Source organism: Dacryopinax primogenitus, assembly GCF_000292625.1.
Source record: "Dacryopinax primogenitus strain DJM-731 SS1 chromosome Unknown DACRYscaffold_5, whole genome shotgun sequence".
Taxonomy (NCBI): Eukaryota; Fungi; Basidiomycota; class Dacrymycetes; order Dacrymycetales; family Dacrymycetaceae; genus Dacryopinax; species Dacryopinax primogenitus.
This window is the reverse complement of record NW_024467202.1, coordinates 1,434,292-1,455,863: the sequence shown is the minus strand read 5'-3', so window position 1 is coordinate 1,455,863 and position 21,572 is coordinate 1,434,292. Positions and strand designations below refer to the sequence as shown.

The following is a 21,572-nucleotide window of genomic DNA, read 5'->3' as shown; positions in this document are numbered from 1 at the left end:
GGGCAACACAGGCTGACTAAGTCTGCTCACCTAAGAGTGCCAAGAGTCTAAGCAGGCAACAAGGAAGTGGAGTAGACCTGATGACTAAGACCTATCTACAGTATAGGTATCTGTGGATGATCCTAAGAGACCAAGTCTGAAGAGACAGTCCCAGGCAGAGTAGGCCTTATATTTATACCTCTGTGGTGGAACCTGCTAGAACATCTTGCTTACTCAGCCTAGTCAGGTGATCAGGTCATATGACCAAGGATGAGGTCATATGAGGTCATGCACAGCCATGCACAGCAGGTCACCTGACCATCCAATCCTTCCAGCAGGCTCCAGCACATGCCAAGGTATACCAGCTACTTCCATGTCATAAAGGCTTAGTCATGTCTCTTGACCAAGCAATGAGCTGGTGCCCTGACACCTTGGGATGAAGTTTGAGAACATCACCTATGCAAAGTTCTTTGAATTGCAGCAGGGGATGTGGAACTGTCAGGGAAGGGAGGGTCTGGTGCAGGTCAGAAAGGATGAGTTATTGATCTGCCTGCTGGGCAGAGTGAACAAGGACAGGCCCCAGGTAGTCAAAGAACTGGGCAGGGCACTGCCTGTTGTGGCTCAAGACCATAAGCAAGGATCAAAGCCTCCCCTGGTGCAGACTCCATCCCCACTCCTCCCACCATCATCACCTCTGACTGGTAACTTCATGATGCCTACTCCCTGAAGCTCATCCTGGAGGAGACAACCGGCCGTAAACAATGGATCCCCAGCTCCCATACACCTGAGGAATGCTGAACCTGGGCCCAGGATGGTGGAGGATGTGAAGCTGAGCAACCCTAAGTGTCCACACTGGGGTAGTGGAGTGGTTACACTCAATGCCAACAATTTGCCAGATGTGGAGGATGTGATCAACAGCATTGAAGCAGCCATGCTGACAGCAATGGACTGGGAAGGCACCATCAACCTGACTTTACCACTGCCAGAGCCTGTGCCCATCACTGTCAAGCTGCCATCCTCCCCTGCCCAACTTCTGCTCCTGGAGGTGCTGGACAAGACGTGGCCCAGGTTGCGGACTTTTAATGAAGTCATGTGTGACATCACCTGCATCTGTAGCTATATGGACAAGGCTACACCAGGCCATGTTCTTTGGGGGCAAGCCTTCAAGGAGGTGTATGGATTCGAGGGAAAGTACAAAACTTGGTATGAACATGCCAAGTTGTTGGAGTCCGCTGGCCTGAAGAAGCTCATCAAAAGGTTCAGCAAATGGCCAGGGAGTACATGGGCAAGGTTCTGGCTGCATGCCTGGAGGAAGAATGATGGACATCTGAAGGATGGCAAGGTGGAGATGGATGAGCAGGCTTGGTGGGTGGAGTCGGATGAAGAGGGAGAGTAAGAGAAGGGCCGTGAACTGTAGTCATTGGTAAATTGACTGTGTAGAAATACAATAGATGGGCTTGGAGGTGATGTCCTCCAAGTCCTCTGTTTTTCTTGTTTTTTGTGTAGTAGTATCAATTAATAATTACACAACATCTAGATAGAGCACTAACTAATTGTATCTATCGGACTTACGCATTTGGTGTTAGGCAGCACCGGCTATTGAATTGCTGAGCAATGCACCCTGCCCTGCCTGCTTGACATGGAGCAGGATTAAATTACTAAGCTTAGGACCCTGACATCTGTATCCAGAGTCCAGAGTCCAGACGTGCCCCAAAAGCTGGATGCCCTCACGTAAAGTGAAGGGCACTGGGACCAACTGGGCAAGATTCGAACCAACTCGCGAAAACAGGTTCGCACCGGACCCCACCCGGCATCTCCAGAAGAATATTCCATTACTCCAATGAGCGTGTATCTCCCAATTTTCCAGGATATGGTACATACGTGATAAAAAAGACTAGGATACGTGAAGAGGATGGATATCGTCGAAGTGAGGGCCCGTGATTGTAGGGAGACAACAAAAAACCGCAAGGAGAGACGAGGTGGGTCGTTATTGCACTATAGTACACATGCTGGACGTTGCGCAAAGTGACATGGTGAAATGAACCGTGGAAGATGATGGACGGAGAAAGGCAAACTTCACGCCGTCCTGTCATCCGAATCTGTTAAGGCGCTCAAAATTCTCTGGGAGAAAGTCAGTCAAATAGTTAGAAAGTTAGTGTCATACGCTCACAGTTCGCCATTGTTTGATAGTGTCTTCGGAGCACATTCCATGTTCGGAACCGAAGCGACATGATTGCTTAAGTACCTCTTCCAAATGGGCAACAGTCATAACGAACTCGTTTGGTCGCAATACGAGTCCCCTACTTGGTGCCATGGGGGCCTGAGCAGACGGTGAGGACGATCGTTGCCATTTTGTCAACCACGGCGATGCGAGAATCTCGGGGATGGTTTTGCGCGCTTTGGGGGTCCGCTGCAAACAGCTCTTCAAAACATCCAACACTTCTGGAGGAATGGCTACAGCGTCACTTGTTCTGACCTCTACCAGACCCTTCTCGCCCCGGACCATGGGCACGGCAGCAGGCGGGAAATCAATTGTGTGGTTGGGATCCGGGATGGCGCGCATCTTTTGAAAAGTTGAGAGATGATGGAAAGGCGGGGCACCGTAGATCATTTGATAGAGGATACAGCCCAGTGACCACACATCACTTGGACGGCCAAGCTTCATGCATCGCTTCCCTTCGCCGCTATGTAAGTTGGTATCCTCGATCGCCTCTGGACTCATGTAGTTGACGGTACCAATCTGTAGAACATATCAACGCGTAATTCGGTGCGTGAAGGTAAAACAACCCGTACCTGAGCATCGCGCTGGATGTTGGTGGTATCGTTAGGGATAGCCTTGGCTATACCAAAATCAATCAGCTTCAGCGACCCCCGCACAAGAACAAAGTTGGCGGGCTTGAGATCTGAGTGCACGATCGCAGCTTCATGTATAACCTGAACGGCTTCCAACATCTGTTGCCAGTATGTCTCAACCCATTGGAACTGAAGCCGATGACCTCGTCGCTCCTCAAGCAATTTCGCCATATCAACCTCTCCGCACTCGAGAACCATGACTAGAGTGCCTTTCTTGCGGCTCGATTCGGAGTCGATCAAGCGAATGATACGATCGTTGCCGTTCAGTCGGTTGAGCAGCGCAATCTCATTTTGATAACTGTTGAGCGTCTCGTCATCAGCGCCGCCAAGGGTGACTTTCTTGAGAGCATATATCTTGCTATCCGAGGTCAAAACACGGTAAACCTTGGAGGAACCACCGCGGCCGAGAACATCCAGCCGTGCGTATGGAACCTTGTTAACCTGAAAGCCGTTAGTAAACTGAGCGGTCTTAACGATGTCCATGCTTACCCAAAAGGTCTGTGCTCTCTTTGCAGCCTGGAGCTGCGGCGCCTCCTCGTGATTGATATGATAGGTTTGTGGCACGCTCGGTGTTGGCGCTTGCATAGTTAGCACGGGGGCTGGGCCCGGCGAGAGAATCGAGATTGGGGCGGCTGCTGCCATGTGGCTAGCCCGAATTGTGCCGGTTGAAGGAAGTCCAAGGTTAGAGTCCCTTCGTTGTGCAACAGGTTGAGAAGGAGGCAGGGGCGGCGCAGACCGCGAAGGAACACGAAGTTCCCTGCGTGCTTCGTTATTCCCAATCTCACGAAGGGCTGGAGTATATTCGCCGTCACCTGCTTCTTGCTCCCGTTCCTGGGATTCCTTGGAGCTGCGTAACGATCGTTTTGTTCCGTAGCCTCGGTCTGGAGGGGGCGAATAGCCCAGCTTCCAGCGGGGGCGCGGGTTTTCTTTGTCGTTCTCCGTGTCAGGTGAAGGTTGGGACACAGGGGATTCGGGGCTAAGGTCAGGCAGCGCGGTAGAGGTGCGGTATCGCGAAGATGCTGGTTGTGTCGGAGCAGACTCATGCCTACCACGGTAACGTTCAGAGAGTCGGGCATACTCCCGTTCGCCTGGCATTTCTGGCGAGGGTGTCTGAGCCTGAACCTGTGCGTATCGGGGCTGTAGATCTGGGGATACTCGCCGGATTATCGCCGGTGGGGCTGCTTCCAACGATGTCCGTGCACGTGGCCGAGTGACAGGCTGTACCGCTTGTGGTGCTTCGTATCGTGACTGACGTTCCAAGGACGAACGACCTACGCTGCGGTCACCGTAATATCCATCTAAATCAGGTGATGCAGATGCTTCTTGCCGATGGTCTCGGAGCAGCTCTCGAGCGGTTGGACTTGTACGACGCAAAGACGGTGCGGCCAGCGTCGAGGGAGGAGAATCCCCGTCACCGCTCCTCCTGCGCCCTTCTAAACCAATATCGCTTGGACGAGAATGGCTGCGGTGTCGAAGGCTGGGCCTTTGATCTCTGGGCACTACCGTTGGTGGGGAACGCTCTGGTTGCGATGAATACGGCGGGGGTGGGGGACTGTCCCCGATTGCTGCTTCGCTGGATCGACGCGATGATGATGCTTGTGGGCTTGCGGGAGGTGGAGAATCTTCAACAGATGGGAGCGCAGAAGCAGGAACGCGTAAAGCCTTTCCGCCAAGCAGGCGAGGTTGACGACTTGCGCTCCTGAAGGAAGATGACAGAAAACCACGGGACGAAGGTGTCTCGAGAGGGTTGGAATTGGAGGGAATGGTAGCAGCGCGAGATAATGTGGATGATTGGTTCTACGATGGATGTGAGCCTGAGCCTCATACTTGGAGAATAGTCAACGCACCTCATTCTTGTCACTGATGCCTAGGCCTTTAGTGGATCTAGTGGTCTCACTGGAATTGAGTGGTCCATTGGATCTCGTCGCGTACGACCGTATCTCGTCTGCTTCTACTGCAGGTTGGGCATTGACAGACAAACTCGGCTGTTTCACAACAGGCTGTCCCTCCGGCGTTCGCTTCTCGTACGCCTTCCCACTTTCCTTTCCCAAACTCGGCGGACTCCTTCTAGAATTTTCGTCTGTTGAATTAGAAATCTTGCTTTGATACCTGCTTGCAGTGGTCGAGGTGACGGCAACCGCAGCAGGTGCGAAGGCTGTCACTGGTTCAGCGGTTGTTGGAGGTGATGGTTCGTCGGAGTCGTAGTTGTAGTTGAAGGCGGGCATCTCCAAGGAGTCGTCATCGGAGAGATCATGGAGAAAAGATTCAGACAGTGGGAGGGGCGGTCGTTCGGCGATAGCAGCCATTGTTGAAGGACCGTTTAACTTGAAGCGAAAGCGTTGATTCGATCGACGTTGACAGTATGCAGGTTGACGACCGCTGAGCTAAGTACACGAAGAGCAAGGAGAAGAAAGACCAGCATGAAGCCCTGAAGGCAGAGTAGAAAGGAGAGTATTTCACGGTTGAGGAGGTCGACAATGAGCTGGGAGTCTATGCCGTTGTGTCGAGAATGTGTGTGCTTGCGGAGACCCAAGTTTGGTTACCCTAAACGGGCGGGACCTGGACCAGAGACGGCGGCAAAAACACGTACTAGACGCGTCCAGGGCAGCGCGTCTGCCTCCGAGGCACGGGAGTAACACGTGGAACCAACATGGAGAGGCAACATTTATCACCATACCTTTTGCAAGTTCCCGTCCAACCGTTGCCTTCGACCTGTTATCTACCCAGCCTGTGGTCTCTGCTCATAAGGGTAACGATGTGCTCTTCCTACAGCTGGTCCAGTCAGATCGATTCACCCCAGTACTATCATACCCTCAATCTGCTTCCGCACATCCTGCTGATCACCGAGCCAAAGGCGTCGGCAAATGCTCCGACACAGACGCTAGTACGGATATCACGATGTTTGAAGGCAAACTCTTGAATGATGGACACCTGTCAAACAGCAGCTGAGTCTGAGTGCGGAATAGACTTGCTACTTGTCTCGTTCTCTGCCCTTGCTCCATCCGCATCCTTATCACTGTCCCTTCGTTCAGAGCAACGCCTGCATATCCGAACATGCTCACCGGCGCTGTATCCTTGCTCGTCACCGGCCCTTGATGCAACCCGTTTGATTACGCCCTGCTCCCTCCACACCGAGTAGCACCCTGCGCGGTCGGTCGCCGAAGACATGCTCAGAGGCTGTGCTACGCACAAGTCAAAGCAACGCAGTTGCCCCGTTAATTGATGCTCGTGCTCTGCTCAGCCAGTCGCCTGTCATTTATATAGAACCGGATGTCTGGAAATATTTGGTCGATCTTTGACAAATTTGCTTTCTCTTCCCTTGGGTTGCCTTGATGGCCGGTGTCATATACCTAAGTGTGCTCCTCAGTACACTGCGACTTGTTCGCGGCCAAGATGTAAGTGAACAATTCATCGTTTATAAACCCAGTTCTCATTTCGACTGCGCAGCCTCCTTGCTCCGTGATACCCACCCTTCTTAATAATGATAAGGGAGATAGCCCTTGTCAAATCTTTTCGGACTTGATGGGAGCTGTGGGTCCCATTTTTCTCGATTTTGAACAGCAGTTCTGATATTTGTGGAAGCCTCAGTGTTCGGGATTCTGTATGGATATCCTGATTTATTGCCCAACATGGTGCTCACTGTCATTTATAGCTCCGGTAGGTGCGTTCACCACACAGGTCTTGGCTACGCCTACTGCCCTGGAGTCCTCAAGCAGCTCCAACACGCTTCAGTGTTGGTGTTCCACAGTGTCATATTACCTTTTCACGGCGTGTTCCTCTTGCCAAGGTATGCGTCGATTGCCATGGGGTAGGATTCATCGCTAACACCGGTCCGTTCAGGCCTGCCTCAGATGACGTGGAGTGACTGGATAGGACAGTGCAGTGCGACCGGAACGTCGATTGCTGTTGGGTACTTCCCCGGTACCCTTCCGCATAATATCAGCATTCCTGCCTGGGCCATGGTGGAATCCACAGGCGACTTCTCAGTATCCACGGCTGACGCTATCGCAAGTTTGGGTCCGATTCTTTCTGCCCATACTTGTTATCCACACCTGATTCACTTCCAGGGTTTCCGGACACCGGACCGGTAACAACACTCGAGATCGAACTGACGACCAATACGTTAGAACCAAGCATATTCAGCCAACAATCGGCTCCTTCGTTCTTGCCCGCCCTGCCAACCTCAGCTGCAGGCGGCGCCTACCATAGTAGTGGCACTGTGACTGTTTATGCATCCACTACTTCCACGCCACTGCAAAATCAGCTCCCTACTGTTTCGAGACATCTTGCCGAACCAACCAATACTTTCTCCACACCTTCTGACAGTCATGGTGCTAGTGTCAGTGAATCCTTCCCCATTGCACCTGTGATAGGCGGGGTAGTGGGTGGTATCATTCTCGTCCTAGTCTCCATCTGTCTGGTGTGCCTGCTCTGGAGGAAGAGGCGAAGATCCAGAGACCACTTCGAGTTGAATGACAAGCCTGCCCCATTGCTTCCGCTGGTGTGGCTCCCTGGTCGACGGGCTTCAGACGACTCCCCTATATCTCCACATCCGATATCTCTGACCGACTCCACATCTTCTGTGACGCCTTCAGTTGGCCATGCACGAGGCCGCACGCCGCCCCCAGAATACGCGGATCTGAGCCGAAGCGGTACAATGGTATTATCGACCCAGACCGTATTGCCTTCTCCAGTAAATCCTGAAGCGCGCTGCCGACATGAGGACCGTATTCGAGAGAAAACAGTGCTAGCATTCGGACGACAACCAAAACCCTTGCCCTCTCTCTTGCCGAACACTTCAGCACCACGCGTCTGAGCAATACGAAGATGTATCTATCCAAGGATTATAGTATCTGTGAGTAACAAGGAGTCCTTGCACCTCCTTTTGTACGTTAACATTTCAATGTACTCTCGATGTATCAGCATGGCTTCAGCACTACAATGCAATTCTTTTGCGCTATGTGGACGAATGAGCCCACATAGAACCCCATGAGTGGCGTTGGTTAGCCAGTATTGATGGGTAGTAATTTCCCATGATGACATGAAGATGGAAAGAATGGGAGATCTACAAGTCGTTACCGTTGTGCTGGCTCTATGGTCAATCATTCAGGGACTGTCCATTATTGCGGCAACGCAGAGATCTACGGCGACTTCCCTCAAGGCCATCGATATGAATGTTCATTTACGCCGCCAAAGTGCTTCCGTCCAATAACACCCGTGCGGCGGCGGCCGAATTGATTGTTGTCACGCAAGAACAAAGAGTGCGGTTACATCCTCATCGCCTTCATAACAACGCTTGTGAGGCCACTGAATGGGAGAAGGCTGTGCGCGGCGTGCTTCTTCACAGCCTCTACCATTTGTGGCCTTGATAGGGCCCAGCACACATCGTTGTTATCGACGTCCAGTGCTAAGGCCAGTTGTGGATTTATGGCTGGTATCCGAGTTGTTGCGGGACTGTCTTCGCCGTCCGTTTTCTCTGAACTCCCTCAATGGTTGGTTTGGTTCTTTTGTATTTCACTTATCTGGGGATTCCTAAAGTACTCGGGGCGATTGTTGTAAGTGCACCGCTGGCATTGCTCGCTTTGTACACGCACTCAATTATTGCTACAGAATAACGTCACTGTTATGCAGAATACGTGGTTGAGTAATGCTCTGGGGCAGTCGCCGTGTTTAGTATTTGCGGAGCTGATGGGGCAAGTGAGTTATCGTAAATAAGGAAACTTATACCCTGAGGCTGATTCTTGTTCCTTTTCAGTGTTTTTCCGGAGGTGAGAGCGTCGTGATTCATCGCCATGCAGGATCTAACCCCAAAGCAGATTTTGCTATCACCCCCGATGGCACTGGCGGGCTGATGTTCATAATTCCAGGTTCCGGCAATCTGGACATTCCTTGTTACTGTTCAACTGTACAATACTATCTTTTATCGGCCTGTTATTCCTGCGCTGGTACGTCCGGATGGAACCATGTATTTGTCAAGATCTGATGACTTTTTCAAAGGTCACAGGAGCTCCACTTGGGCCCAGTATATTCAGGAGTGCGACACTGTAACACCGGTCATCGGACGGACTGGATATCCTATCCTTCCTTCAGGAGTTCTTATACCTTCATACGCTATGATCCAGTCCACGCAGGACTTTGACCTTATGCTTGCCGATCAGATTGGATTAGACGGTGAGACTCGCGTTCCTTGTCCCTTTGAAAAATGTATCTAAGATCACTCAGGTCTTCCGGATACTGATGGGACCTCGACCGTCCCTGTTTTCGTGAGCGGAACTGCTATCGGAGCGATCGTAAACGCAGCCGGTGGCGGTGGGTACTCTACATCCTGGGTGACGACCCAGACGATAATCGCTTCCACTCCAACAAGAGGTACGTCTTCACGCACGACATCAGGAACGATGAACACCGGCCCTGGGCTTGTAGTTCCATCGAATACAGGTTCGAGCCAACAATCTACCTCTCGACCTTCCTCTGCTTCATCAACCTCTTCATCCCAAGCAGCGCCCAGCAGTGCTGTTGACACCGCCGCCAGCTCTAGTATGAGTGGAGCGCGATTAGGAGCGATCATAGGCGGCGCCGTCGGCGGGTGCATCTGTCTTCTCGCACTCATAGCCACAGTCATCCTTCTCTGCCGACGGCGAAATCGGCAATCCCAGTACCGAGTCTCCCTTACATCGGCCCGGGGGGGCGTCTTCTCCCCACCCCCTCCCTCACCCGCTCCCTGGTTTCCCCCCATGCCCACACCCGCCCCTTCCTCGATGGCAGAGATCGACGTCCACGCCGCCAATTCCCACTCGACGCTCTACCACCTCGGGCCCGAAGCGGTGCCTTACGCAAGCCCGATCCGGTCGAGCGAGCCTATCTCGGGCCATGCGCATACGGAATGGGACGAGAAACGTACGACGCTGGTGGACGAGGAGCGTTCTGGGGAGAAATGGGTACCAAGCGCATATGGGTATTGTTGTCCTGAAAAATGGGGCCCGTTGCCCCTGTATCACGGGAGTCAGTCGTCGGTGAGTTCGAGCGCCTCGGGCGAGAAAAGGTGATGGCGTCGGGTCTCGAGCAGCCTAGACTGAGAGATGTTTCCTTCCACCGCATAGTCCAGATACTTGCAAATCAACTTAGACCGCACTTCATACTCACACGTCACATATGTACACTGCCTCAATCATCTTCAGAATGAAAAACAGTTCAATGATAATGCGGGATTAGCTAACATCCCCGCCGGCAAGCTACAACTCCATACACACTCGCCCATCTCCCAATTACGCATCACATGCCATTACAACAACCCTACGCCGTATGCACACTCAACGCCGGCGCCTTCATCCCCTCCATCCACTCCCTCAACCACCTGTCCCTCTCCTCCCTCTTCCAATCCCAAGCCCTCCACCTCCTATCCCCACGTAAGACCCTCTCGACCTGTTCCAGCCCCACCTCCGCAGCCCGCTTGCCCAGCCCACCAGCCCCGTCCGCTTCCTCGCTCACGAACTCCTCTTCGTCACCGTACGCTGCTGTCTCTTCGAGCTGTACGCCTTGTTGTTCTGCTTCTGCTGCCGAGGCTTGGCCGAGCTTCTTCGCTTGACCCCAGAACTGGACAAACGAGTTCTCCCGGAGCATGTCATCAAATTCCTTCCTAGCGGTAGCCAGTTTCTCCTCGCACCAGGTATCGAACTCTTTTGCCAGGGTGCGCGGGTTGAGCCCGAGCTTGGAAGCAGGGAGACTGGTGATGAGCGATACGGGCAATGCGGAGAAGGGCGTGTCGAGCTCCGGCGCATGGGCGAGGAAGAGCGTACGCAGAGCCCCGATCTGGCGAAGACGGAGTTGGTCCCTATGCTCGGCAAACATCTGCTGTTTCCTCCCCTCGCTCAGCCCTCTAAACCTCGGGTCGGAGCGCAGAGCAGGGAGCGCCTGAGCCCAGCTGACGTCCAACTCGCGCACGGCGTCCAGGAGGAGAGAAGCGAATTCCCGCTCTGACTCGCCTGCTCCTAGGAGAGCGCGACTCTCGCCCGCTTGGTGCGATGCGCGTTGCAGCTCTTGGCGGACTTGGGCCTCCCGTTCCCGGAGCGCACGCTGTTGTCTTTCTAGTTTAGACTCGTGCTTTTCCGATTTGGTGCTGGGCGCAGGAGCAGAGGCGGAAGCGCCCGCAGTGGGCGCAGATGTGGAAGTTGAAGCACGGGAAGAGAGGTAGGCGTTGTACAGTTCTTCCCTGAGCGAAGAAGACCCAACATCGTCGTACCTCCTATCCCCCGCAAAACGCCTCTTAACCTACACACACGCGCGTCAGCACCCTTCCTCTCCCAAGCCAGTCTCACTCACCTCGGACCAAGGCCCCTCCACCCCCTGCTCGGCGAGCATCTCCCCAAACTCCCTGCTCGCCCTCTCCGCCTCCAGGCGCTTCCTCTCCCCCAACTCCTTCAGCCAAGCCCTAAACCTCCCCTCCCTCTCCCTGTCCCCCGCCCAGCCCCAAAACCTCCTATCCTTCCTCCATTTCCTGCGCCACTCGGTCCAGCTCGTCCTGGTGCTCGTCACTTCCTTACGTAAGAGCTTGGCGAACTCTTCCTCCGCGCTGAGCTTGACTGACGCGGGGCGGGAGGAAGCGGCTGTCCGACAGAATGAGTTGAACACCTCCAGTCGTTCGGAGGCGGAGGGGAGGAGGGAGTACCGAGAGTCTTTGACGAGAAGGGGGAGCGCGTCTTCGTATGGCAAGAGAGGGGAGATGTTGAGCTCCCGGAGCATGGAGAGGAAAACTGCGCGCGCTTCGTCAGGGGTGAGGTTGGGGATCGCGGGTTTGGCAGCGGCTGCGGCAGCGGCTGCTTTCTCTTCTTCTGCAGCTTCGAGTTCAGCAGCAGCAGCGGCTTCTTGACGCGCTTGTTCTTCCTGCGCCCAGCGGGTGGCAGCTTCCCGCGCTTCTTGCTCTTCCTTTCTCCCGTCTTCCTCTCCCTCTTCCTCTTCCCCATCCTCCTCCTCTTCCTGTACTTTCATCCTCTTGTTACTCCCTTCTTCCCCCTCCTCCTCCAGCGCCCTCTTCCTCGTCCTTTCCAACTCCTCCGGTATCTCCCACACGCTCACCCCCCTCTGTGCATTTCTCCAGAATACGTTCCCCCTATTTGTCTTTATCTTTGCCCACCCCGTACCGGACATGATCTTTCGAGCAATCGGATGTTCATCTCCTTCTGCATCTGTGGGAATGAGGAGGGGAGTCTCGAGAGTAGGACGTAGCCATATGGAAGTGCGTGATGGTGCGTGGTAATAGTATGCTAGCCCGATGGGTGCTTGTGTTGTGAGATAGTAGATATATAATGAGTGATATGGCTTACATATATGTTCTGTCCAACCTTCTGGTAATGGCTGAATAGGGAGAGGAGGGGGTGGTACATTCATAGCGATTGGGTATTGTAGTGTACCAATGCCGTCCATACGACTCGGGGATGACTCTTGCACGAGGTTGTGGCTCTAGTTCGGTTCCGCATATACTTCTACACAGCCACTAATCTGCTCCTCCGGACCCGCTGTTCTGTCCCCTACAGAATAATTCCCCAATCCGCTCTATTCCGCTCCGCATAATCACGTTCTCATCATTGAACCCTTTCCCGTGCGGTCGGGTGCCTAACTTCAATTTCTGTACCGTCACGTTCTCTGGTCCTTTATCTACCTCAACTCATTCCTCTCTTCCTCCTCTGAACGACCATGGCCTCCCCTGCACCTACCCAACTAGTAAGTACCCCCCGCCCTCTTGAACCCCCACTAATCCCCTTGCAGCACACCGACATTCTCATAATCGGCGGAGGTCCAGCAGGTCTCACTCTCGCAAGATCAATACAACATTTCTCACAAAATCCCCGTTCGATCCTCATCCTAGAACGCGATCTCGCTCCCCAAGGCCCAGATCGTATCGTAGGCGAACTCCTCCAGCCTGGGGGGGTAAACGCTCTCCGTGCACTAGGACTGCAAGGTGCACTCGAAGGGATACACGCTGTCCCCGCAAAAGGGTACTGTATAGTCAACACGGCCCAAGATGCCCAGGTCAGCGTTCCCTACCCAGAAGGCGAACAGGGCAGGTCATTCCACCACGGTGCGTTCGTCGCTGCTCTCAGGCGGGAAGTGGCCACCACCCCGGGGGTAACCCTGCAAGAAGCGACCGTGCACTCCCTGCTCGAGGACCCGCAAACCGGGCGTGTAATAGGCGTAACCGCCACGCCGAAAAACGGTGATCCCACTCCATTCCCAGCAGACCTCGTCATAGTAGCCGACGGACATGCCTCCAAGTTCCGGCACATCCTCCTCCGCTCCCCTGCCCCGATCACAAGGAGCCATTTTGTCGGTCTGGTGCTACACGGCGCCCGCCTTCCGGTAGAAGAACACGGGACGGTCGTGCTCATCCCCGGACAGGGGCCGGTGCTCATGTACGGCCTCGCACCGGGCGATACGAGGATCCTGATCGACGTGCGTGGGAAGCTGCCTTCCTCTTCTACCGGAGCACTCCAAGCGCATATCCGGACACATGTACTCCCTCACCTGCCACAAGCGTGCCAAGCACCGCTAGAATCCGCATTACAGACCCAGCGTCTGCGGAGCATGCCCAACTCCTATCTTCCCCCCTCATTGCAAGCAACGCAGCAGCACAAGCAAGGCGTCCTCCTCGTCGGCGACGCGTTCAACATGCGCCACCCGCTAACAGGAGGAGGCATGACAGTCGCTTTCTCCGACACGCTGCTCCTTGGGAAGCTGCTCGCTCCCTGCTTCCCCTCAGACTGGGCCAGCGTCGCCCGCGCCCTGCACCGTTTCCACCTCCAACGCAAGCCTCTAGCGAGCACGATCAACATCCTCTCTCTAGCGCTGTACGACTTGTTCGGCGCCTCCTCCCCCGAGCTCGCAACGCTCCGTCAAGCATGTTTCGACTATTTCCTCCTAGGGGGCGAGTGCATCCGGGGCCCGGTAGGCCTTCTCTCAGGGCTCGAACCGCGCCCCGCACTGCTGTTTTACCACTTTTTCGCCGTGGCACTATACGCCGTCTGGCGTGTGCTCACTCGGCCCGCATCGCCTATATCCGAGTCGGGGGATACGCCGCTGTACACATCGGGACATGCCCATCTGACGCTTGCGAGCGTGGGCAGGGTGTGGGAAATGTTCAGGTTGTTGTGGGTCGCTTGTGTGGTGTTCTTGCCCCTGATGTGGGTGGAGATGCAAGATCTTACGAGGGCTTGGTGGGGTGGGTTGACGCTCTAGCCCCCAGCCCCCTCCCGGGCGGGGAGCAAGCGAAGGGGGTGAGACTTGGGAATGGACTGAAAGCACACCCTCGCCTTCTTGGCAGGGCTGGGGTTGGAGAACTTCACTTACTTGGTAGATGCTGTACGCAGCTAGGAATGGTAATCGAGCCCTATTCACTCTCTGCTTCAGATCATGGGATACCTGGGTTTGGGAGTGTGCTTCGCTCGTATCGTTACATAGCTACAAAGCTATTCTGACCCTCTTAGTCTCTGATCCCTCCCTATCCCCGCGCCTTCAACAACCCCGCATACTCCCTCACAAGCGCATACACCGTCGAATTAGGATAATAAGTAAACCCATCGTTCGGGCTCGGTCCGCCACTCAAGTAGCTCCCCGACTGCCAGATCGCGTCCCCCGCCAGTCCCGAACTGAGGACTTCGTCCCACCACTGAGGATAGACGAGTGACTGGTTCGCGATCGTCACTCCGAACTCTTCGATTACTACGGGCTTGTTGGCGAGTTTCTGGACGGTGGCGTGGTCCCGGATCCAGGCGATGCCGAATCTGTCTCTGCATGAGCTGTATTCTAGGACGAGGGAGAGGCAGGATGAAGGACGCAGGGAGATGCGCGTAATAAGAATGAGAGGGTGAAGGAGGGACTCACTCGGTAACGTTATCCGCCTGACCCCAGTACTCGGGGTACAAATGCAGCGTCCCCCAGTCCAGCGTAGGCACCATGATATTATCATCGAACGAGATCCCCACGCTCGGATCATACGGGTACGGCTGTGCCCCCGGGCGCTGGAACCACCCTTCGTCCCCGATAGCGACTAGGTGGTACGGGTCGACACTCTTGATATATGCGCTGAGGGTGCTTACCCAGGTAGTGATCGTCGTGGTGTCGCAGGCTGAGGAGGCGGGGGAGGAGGTCCCAGCGCACCGGGGCTCGTTTGCCAGTTCCCAGGAGAGGATGGTGGGGTTCGCTGTGTACCGGGTGAGCCAGGCCGAGACGTACGTTTTGTACGCTTCGATGATGGTTGGATCGGTGTAGAAGAGGTCGTCTGCCTCCGACTGTGAGTGAATATGCGTAGATAGGCAAGTGAGAAACTTACGGTATCCCCCCGCGTTGGGAGCCAGCTCACTCACGTACACGTCCATCCCGCCATAATCGCTCCAGTTGTTCGTGAGTGTGACGACCAAGTGCAGCCCATGCGCCGCCGCGGACTGGACAACATAGTCGAATTTAGCCAGCCCGTTAGAGCCGTAGTTGATCGCTGCGGTGCCGTTTGTCCACAGTTGGTAGTACGTCCCGTAGCTCGGGACAGAGGTCACATCGTTGAATCCCCAGGTACGGACGGTCGTTACTCCCGAAGCGGCGATGTCGGAGAAGGCTTGGTCGATGTCTGAGTTGCTCATCTGGGCGAGCCAGTACGCATTCGTCCCGGCGAAGGTGTACTCATCTGCAGAGTTTGGTCAAGGTCATTCAAGGCCATACGGGAGTTACTGACGTCCGTTCAGGAAGAACTTCTGACCGACAGTGTATACAAAGTTGGGGATTGGAGAAGCGTTGACCACAAGCGCCGCGCACATGGAGAGCAAAGCAGAGAGCCTCATCTTGTCTTGTGCATACAGTTGAGAGCATATACTTTCGAAGAGAGTACTTATACCCCAAGCAGGAAGAATCAAGCAAGAGCTGCAATACCAGACGGGAAAATCTCGCCTTCCATGCCGGTATTACATCCTTAAGGAGATGTCAACCTGAAGGAAACACATTTCCTCAGCGGACGAGTGTCCTCGGACCGTCTGTAGAAGCCAAGCTAGCCATCCGACCCGATTGAAATTGTTCATCAGCATTCAAGTCGTCGGAAATGCCCCCAATTGGTCGACACCATCGGGCAAAGTTGCCTAAAGGTTGCCAGCAGAGTCCTCTAAGAACTGCTGTGTAGATTTCAGCCCCTGAGCCCGCAGAATATGAGACATCTAGAACATTTATGAGGAACAGAGGCACGTGAAGCACGATGTCGAGAATTGATTAGGCAGACTGGCGAACGTCTTTGCGCACATGGTCGTTGGAGGAACGCGCGGAGTGAAACGGCCGGCTCCAGGACATCGACATGCGCAGAGAAATCTTCCAGGATGCCCTCGCGCGTCGTGCAGATGTCTATATTGCCCTTTATGTCCGGTGTCATCTACCATGCCCTCAGTGACGGATGCGTCATCGCGCGTCAACAGAGGACACGTACACACTTCATTTGCCATGGCCAACACTATCTTCATTGGGCAAGAATTTGCCTCGCTTGATGATGCTCGAAATGCTCTCACAGGCTTCTCTAACAGCCAGGCAGCAACCTACCGCGTTAGCAAGAGAGATAAGAGTCGGCTGATTGTGAAGTGCAGGGTGGAGAGCTGTGGATTCTATGCGTCGGTTGGGGGCAAAGACGGGGTCTTCCGTGTACGCAATCTTGAAGCCAATCATACTTGTCAGACACATGCTATCAAGCCTCGTGCAGCTACAAGTCGAACTCAGTTCCTTGTTGCCGAGTTGAAGAAGATCATGCCTGTTGATGGCTGAGTCAAGATGTCAACCGTGATGGACACCCTTCGATGGCATAACATCAGTGTTAAGCCTCAGCAAGCCTATCGAGCAAAGCGGCAGATTATTGGCAATCACGTTGAGAATCAGCTGAAGGAATTCCAAACCCTCCCAGCTTATGCAGCGCGTCTTGCAGCTTGCGACCCCGGAGCAACGATCAAGATTTCACTCGACTCAAAGCATGCCTTCACGTCCTTGTTCATATGCTCGGCTGCTGCAAAGAGTGATAAGGTGTAGATAGCAGGGTGTTCACTGTGCTACAGCGAGGAGCTAGGGTCTGACCACTGACAAGGACTCGGGTTATGCCGAGGATGGGTTGGGGTTAACGAACCCTACCCTCGACCAAATAAGGAAATCAACCAGTCTTGACCATGAAGGGGAATCCACCGTCTTCTCCTATTGTGAGGACCTATGATAACAGTTGTTGACACTAGTTGGCGTCATCCAGGTTGGATAGCACAGACAGGGCGTATTTTGAGTGGATGCAAGAGATGAAGATTGGATGTACTTCTAACTGCATCATCTGTGCACCCGGAATGCTTCCGTTTGCCTCCGCTTAGTCAGCAGTCCCTATAGGCATGTGGGTAGTGCGGACGCATCGCTAACTAGCTACATCTATCAAAGAGTGCATGCTGTTCTGTCCGTCACTTTCTCGCAGTGGATGGTGCATTCACGAAGACATCTTACGAATATGTCCTTCTCATGGCGGTTACACATGATGTGGAAGACAAGCTGCTTGTCCTAGCGTGGGCTATTGCACGACAAGAAGATACCCGGACGTGGTCCTCATTCCTCCAATCACTCAAGGAATCTCTCAACGGGCTCGATAGCCCAACAACCACAATCATATCCGATCGGCAGAAGGGCTTGCTCAAAGCCATCTCGGATGAACTTCTGCTCGTTGAACAAGCATTCTGCGTCAAGCACATCATTACGAATGCAGTCCGACACTTTGGCAAACCAGTTGAAGATCACATCTGGAACCTTGCCAAAGCGCCAACTGAGAAGGAATTCAACAAACACTTAGACGCGGTCCACAATGATCAGAACGTCAAACCCGGGGCAGCACCTTATCTCGCAGTCATTGAACAAGCTGCATGGGCAAGCTATGCATTTATTGAGCCACGCTTTGGTCGACTCACATCAAATGCAGCGGAAGTCATGAATAATGTCTTCCGTGAAACTCATGAATTACCGGTGCTTAAACTCCTCGACTACATATGGTGTCATCAGATGGCACACCATTACAAGCGCCGGACGTATGCTCTCACTCTGCCATCAACCGATTCCGATTACGTGGCGAAGCACCTCAAGGTCTACACTGACAATTGTGTTGCTGCCCGGACTTTTAAAGTGACACCATCGGTTCATCTACAAGCTCTTGTCGAAGGACCAGGTGGAGACAAGTACGACGTGATGTTGGATCCAGAATTGAAGGGGGGAATGTGTTCGTGCCGGTTCTTCCAGCAGTACCTTATACCATGTGCACATGCAATTGCCGCTTGCTATGAATTCAATCAAGCGCCCGGCAAGTACTTTGACAAGTGCTACCTCAACTCAACGCTGCATGAAACCTACCAAGTTCCATACCCGATGGTCTTGCTATCTGAGCTAGATCCGGACACCGCACTTGATCCCCCTCAGCGAAAGATGCACCGTGGTCGTCCAGCAACTGTGAGGAAAGAGCCAGGAGCGGGTCCCCCTAGACAGACAATGTAATTAGATACATTCCGTGCGCAAGGAATGAAGGGCATTGTGGACGACGCCGGACGAAAAGGGCATTAGAGACGTTTTGCGCGACGCGCCAGGGCATCCTGGAAGATTTCTCACATGCGCACGCAGACAATAGATACCATGCACTTCGTCACGTTGGTACAACTCGAAGTGATCAACAATAAAGGAGCTCTAGATTTATCACTACAAAAATGTCTGAGCCTCAGGGAAACTCAAAAGATCGGTGAGCGGATGGTAGTGTAATCTGGAGATACATCGTGTAAATACGTCCTCGGTTCCGTCGCGAATGCCATCATACGGCCACTGAAGAAAAGAGCAAACATGGTCAGGGGAACAGGGAGGATCGCAGCGCTGCCACTCGACCCAATCAAGCCACCCAATCAGACGGTCGATCTCTACTGCCCATGATTCGGTCAAGGCAATCTGTTCATAGCTTGATGTGATTAACTCGGCGGGATACGCTGTTCTCCAGATGATTAACAAAGTGCGACAGATCTCGTGCATCGTTTCCTCCACCGCCGTTTTCAGAACAAGCTCTTGTGACGAAAAACGATCCAAAGGAAGATGGAACGTATATCGCGTCGAACATCTTTCCATTGTCGCCTCAAACCAGGTGTCATTAAGTCTCGTTCCATTCATCCCACTGAAGGATGCTCGTGAAATACACGGAGCAAGCATCGTCATGATTTGTTGTCGAACATCCGAAATAAGGCGGGGAACATCGTGGTACTCCCGCTGACCCATATCTGTGTGACGATCGAGCGCATGCAGAATGTGTTGAAGGAAGGACAGCCGATTGGCGTGGGATGCAATCACATGCCCCATCAAAGCTGGCCAGTCTATCCCACTCCCCGTGTCGTCAGGGGGTCGAAGGAGTATATCTTGCAGCTCCTCGCGGAAAAGCTGTACGTCGACCATGGATATGTTGAGCAAGCAGTATTGGAGTCGACTCGAGGCATTGCGTCTGAGTTTGACAAGACTCTTGTACTTATCATTGAACAAGACAATGAGTCTTGAGTAGTCGATGTGTAATCCAGTCAGTGCCACCGTATTAGCCCAATTGCCAGCCGCGTACAATTCGTACACCATAAGCATCGGATCGCGTAAGCTGCCTTTCCATTCATCAGGGGGATCCAGTATACAGGATATCACGTCAACATCTGACAGTGGCTTGAGACCGCCGTCGCTAAAGTTACAGTACATGACCTCACTGCCCTGCAATAAGAATGGGATGAGACGTAAAGGCATATAGGAAAACGCACAAGTCGTACTCTATTCTCAGGAATCCATCAAGATTATAGTCCCCGGCCCATTGACAGAGCTGCGATATCCGAGTGTATGCATTAGGATGAAAGGCGGAGACGTTTCCATATATAATAATATTCTGAGTGTCCTGCGTTCCGGTGGGAAGAACGGCTGCAGACACCCCATCAAAGTAGAGTAATCGCAGGTCGCGTTCGGCGGCATATGTGTACAAATGCCCCTGAAACGCCGAGAACCTCAAAGCGTGATCGATGTGAAATGTGAGCCATTCAGCGCCCATTGGAGGAGCCTGGTCACGAAGGCCATTCTTGCCGTAATACAACAGCGTCCCAGCGGAGACAGTGACAGGAACCACAACGTGCCCTTCGTCCACATCAGCACAAAATATATTGCACAATAACCACATGCCTAACCATTGCGGTGGTATGCATTAGAATCGTGATGTACCAGGTGAGCTGCTGCGTCAAAGATGAGAGGACCGGTAGCATCAGGATCCGGCGACACATCCCATGGAGGCGTTGTCTGCGCGAAGACGGTTATTGGAGTATCGCGCTTTTGGATCCCGGGCTCATGGCAAGAGGCTGAAAAAAAAGTAGAATAGGCCGAGGAGGATGGAATGCATATTTCTAATATGACAACGTAAGCACATGTTGCGACTTGGTAATGGTGAACGTTAACTTCGGAAGCAACTGTTCGGAAACTCGTAAGCCCAGAAGATTGCGTGCATCACTCACGGGGACGTAGAGAGAAGAGTGTGTCTAGATACAACAAAATATCTCGTTCTAACCTCACAGAAATTAGTGAATAGCGGAGGAAGGGAAAACAGATCGGATATCGGTAAGCGGATGATAATGGATTCTGGAGATACAGTGTGGAAATACGTCCTCGGTTCCATCGTTGATACCATCAAGCGGCCACTGAGGCAGGGAACAATAATGATCAGGGGAACATGGTGGATCACATCTCTGCCACTCGACCCAATCAAGCCGCATAATCAGGCGGTCTATCTCTACCATCCACGTTTCCACTAAAGCAACCTGCTCATAACTCGGTATGATGGCCTCGGCCGAATATGCTGTTCTCCAGACGATTAACAACGTGCGACAGATCTCGTGCATCGTTTCCTCCACCGCCGTTTTCAGGACTAGCTCTTGGGAAGAAAGACGATCTACGGGAAGATGGGACGTATATCGTGTCGAGCATCTTTCCATTGTCGCCTCAAACCAGGTGTCATTGAGTTTCGTTCCATTCATCCCACTGAAGGATGCTCGTGAAATACACGGAGCAAGCATCGTCATGATTTGTTGTCGAACATCCGAAATAAGGCGCGGAACATCGTGGTACTCCCGCTGACCCATATCTGTGTGACGATCAAGCGCATGCAGAATGTGCTGAAGGAAGGACAGCCGATCGGCGTGGGATGCAATCACATGCCCCATCAAAGCTGGCCAGTCAATCCCACTTCCCGTGTCCTCGGAGGGTCGAAGGAGTACACTTTGCAGCTCCTCGCGGAAAAGCTTTACGTCGACCATGGATATGTTGAGCAAGCGGTGTTGCAGTCGACTCGAGGCATTGCGTCTTAGGTTGACGAGGCTCTTGTACTTTTCGTTATACAAAACCACAAGCCTTGAGTAGTCGACGCGTAATCCAGTCAGTGCCACCATATTGGCCCAGTTACCAGCCGCAAGGATCTCGTATGCCATAATCATCGGATCGCGTACGGTGCCTTTCCATCCAGGTGGTCGGTCCAGCATACAGGGGACTACGTCCACCTCTGACAGCCAATTAATACCGCCATCGCTAAAGTTACAATACATGAGTTCACTGAGCAGTGAGAATGGGACAGAAAGCAGTATCAGAGGACCCACAAGTCGTACTCCATTCTCAAAACGCCATCCAGCTCGTAGTCTTCCGCCCATTTACAAAGTTGTGACAGCCGA

General features: G+C 53.3%; 8 protein-coding genes across 8 annotated transcripts; 4 read left to right on the top strand and 4 right to left on the bottom strand.

The window, feature by feature from the left end:
• Positions 1-790: 790 nt before the first annotated feature.
• On the top strand, positions 791-1,375 carry DACRYDRAFT_106093 (uncharacterized protein; the record flags this gene model as incomplete). The annotated part of the gene is made up of 1 exon (XM_040768197.1): positions 791-1,375. The coding sequence occupies one exon, from the start codon at positions 791-793 to the stop codon at positions 1,373-1,375; it is 585 nt and encodes a 194-aa protein (XP_040630827.1).
• Positions 1,376-2,137: 762 nt separating this feature from the next.
• DACRYDRAFT_49646 (kinase-like protein) lies at positions 2,138-3,315 on the bottom strand (the record flags this gene model as incomplete). The annotated part of the gene is made up of 3 exons (XM_040774922.1): positions 2,138-2,401; positions 2,483-2,719; positions 2,773-3,315. The coding sequence occupies 3 exons, from the start codon at positions 3,313-3,315 to the stop codon at positions 2,138-2,140; spliced, it is 1,044 nt and encodes a 347-aa protein (XP_040630826.1).
• Positions 3,316-6,164: 2,849 nt separating this feature from the next.
• DACRYDRAFT_106091 (uncharacterized protein) lies at positions 6,165-7,648 on the top strand (the record flags this gene model as incomplete). Its single annotated transcript, XM_040768196.1, has 6 exons — positions 6,165-6,227; positions 6,280-6,363; positions 6,415-6,433; positions 6,485-6,619; positions 6,673-6,849; positions 6,900-7,648. 6 exons carry the CDS (start codon positions 6,165-6,167, stop codon positions 7,646-7,648), a joined length of 1,227 nt encoding a protein of 408 aa, XP_040630825.1.
• Positions 7,649-8,251: 603 nt separating this feature from the next.
• DACRYDRAFT_115220 (uncharacterized protein) lies at positions 8,252-9,878 on the top strand (the record flags this gene model as incomplete). Its single annotated transcript, XM_040769957.1, has 6 exons — positions 8,252-8,387; positions 8,443-8,529; positions 8,588-8,600; positions 8,649-8,777; positions 8,830-9,003; positions 9,055-9,878. Exons 1-6 carry the CDS (start codon positions 8,322-8,324, stop codon positions 9,876-9,878), a joined length of 1,293 nt encoding a protein of 430 aa, XP_040630824.1. The 5' UTR covers positions 8,252-8,321.
• A 223-nt stretch (positions 9,879-10,101) lies between these two features.
• On the bottom strand, positions 10,102-12,216 carry DACRYDRAFT_115219 (uncharacterized protein; the record flags this gene model as incomplete). The annotated part of the gene is made up of 3 exons (XM_040769956.1): positions 10,102-11,100; positions 11,152-12,107; positions 12,153-12,216. The coding sequence occupies 3 exons, from the start codon at positions 12,214-12,216 to the stop codon at positions 10,126-10,128; spliced, it is 1,995 nt and encodes a 664-aa protein (XP_040630823.1). The 3' UTR covers positions 10,102-10,125.
• A 301-nt stretch (positions 12,217-12,517) lies between these two features.
• Positions 12,518-14,220, top strand: DACRYDRAFT_65031 (SE-domain-containing protein). The gene is made up of 2 exons (XM_040775768.1): positions 12,518-12,549; positions 12,595-14,220. Exons 1-2 carry the CDS (start codon positions 12,523-12,525, stop codon positions 14,059-14,061), a joined length of 1,494 nt encoding a protein of 497 aa, XP_040630822.1. The 5' UTR covers positions 12,518-12,522; the 3' UTR covers positions 14,062-14,220.
• A 103-nt stretch (positions 14,221-14,323) lies between these two features.
• DACRYDRAFT_127564 (uncharacterized protein) lies at positions 14,324-15,656 on the bottom strand (the record flags this gene model as incomplete). The annotated part of the gene is made up of 4 exons (XM_040770937.1): positions 14,324-14,606; positions 14,707-15,103; positions 15,155-15,502; positions 15,551-15,656. The coding sequence occupies 4 exons, from the start codon at positions 15,654-15,656 to the stop codon at positions 14,324-14,326; spliced, it is 1,134 nt and encodes a 377-aa protein (XP_040630842.1).
• A 4,773-nt stretch (positions 15,657-20,429) lies between these two features.
• DACRYDRAFT_49925 (uncharacterized protein) lies at positions 20,430-21,296 on the bottom strand (the record flags this gene model as incomplete). The annotated part of the gene is made up of 1 exon (XM_040774951.1): positions 20,430-21,296. One exon carries the CDS (start codon positions 21,294-21,296, stop codon positions 20,430-20,432), a length of 867 nt encoding a protein of 288 aa, XP_040630821.1.
• Positions 21,297-21,572: the final 276 nt, after the last annotated feature.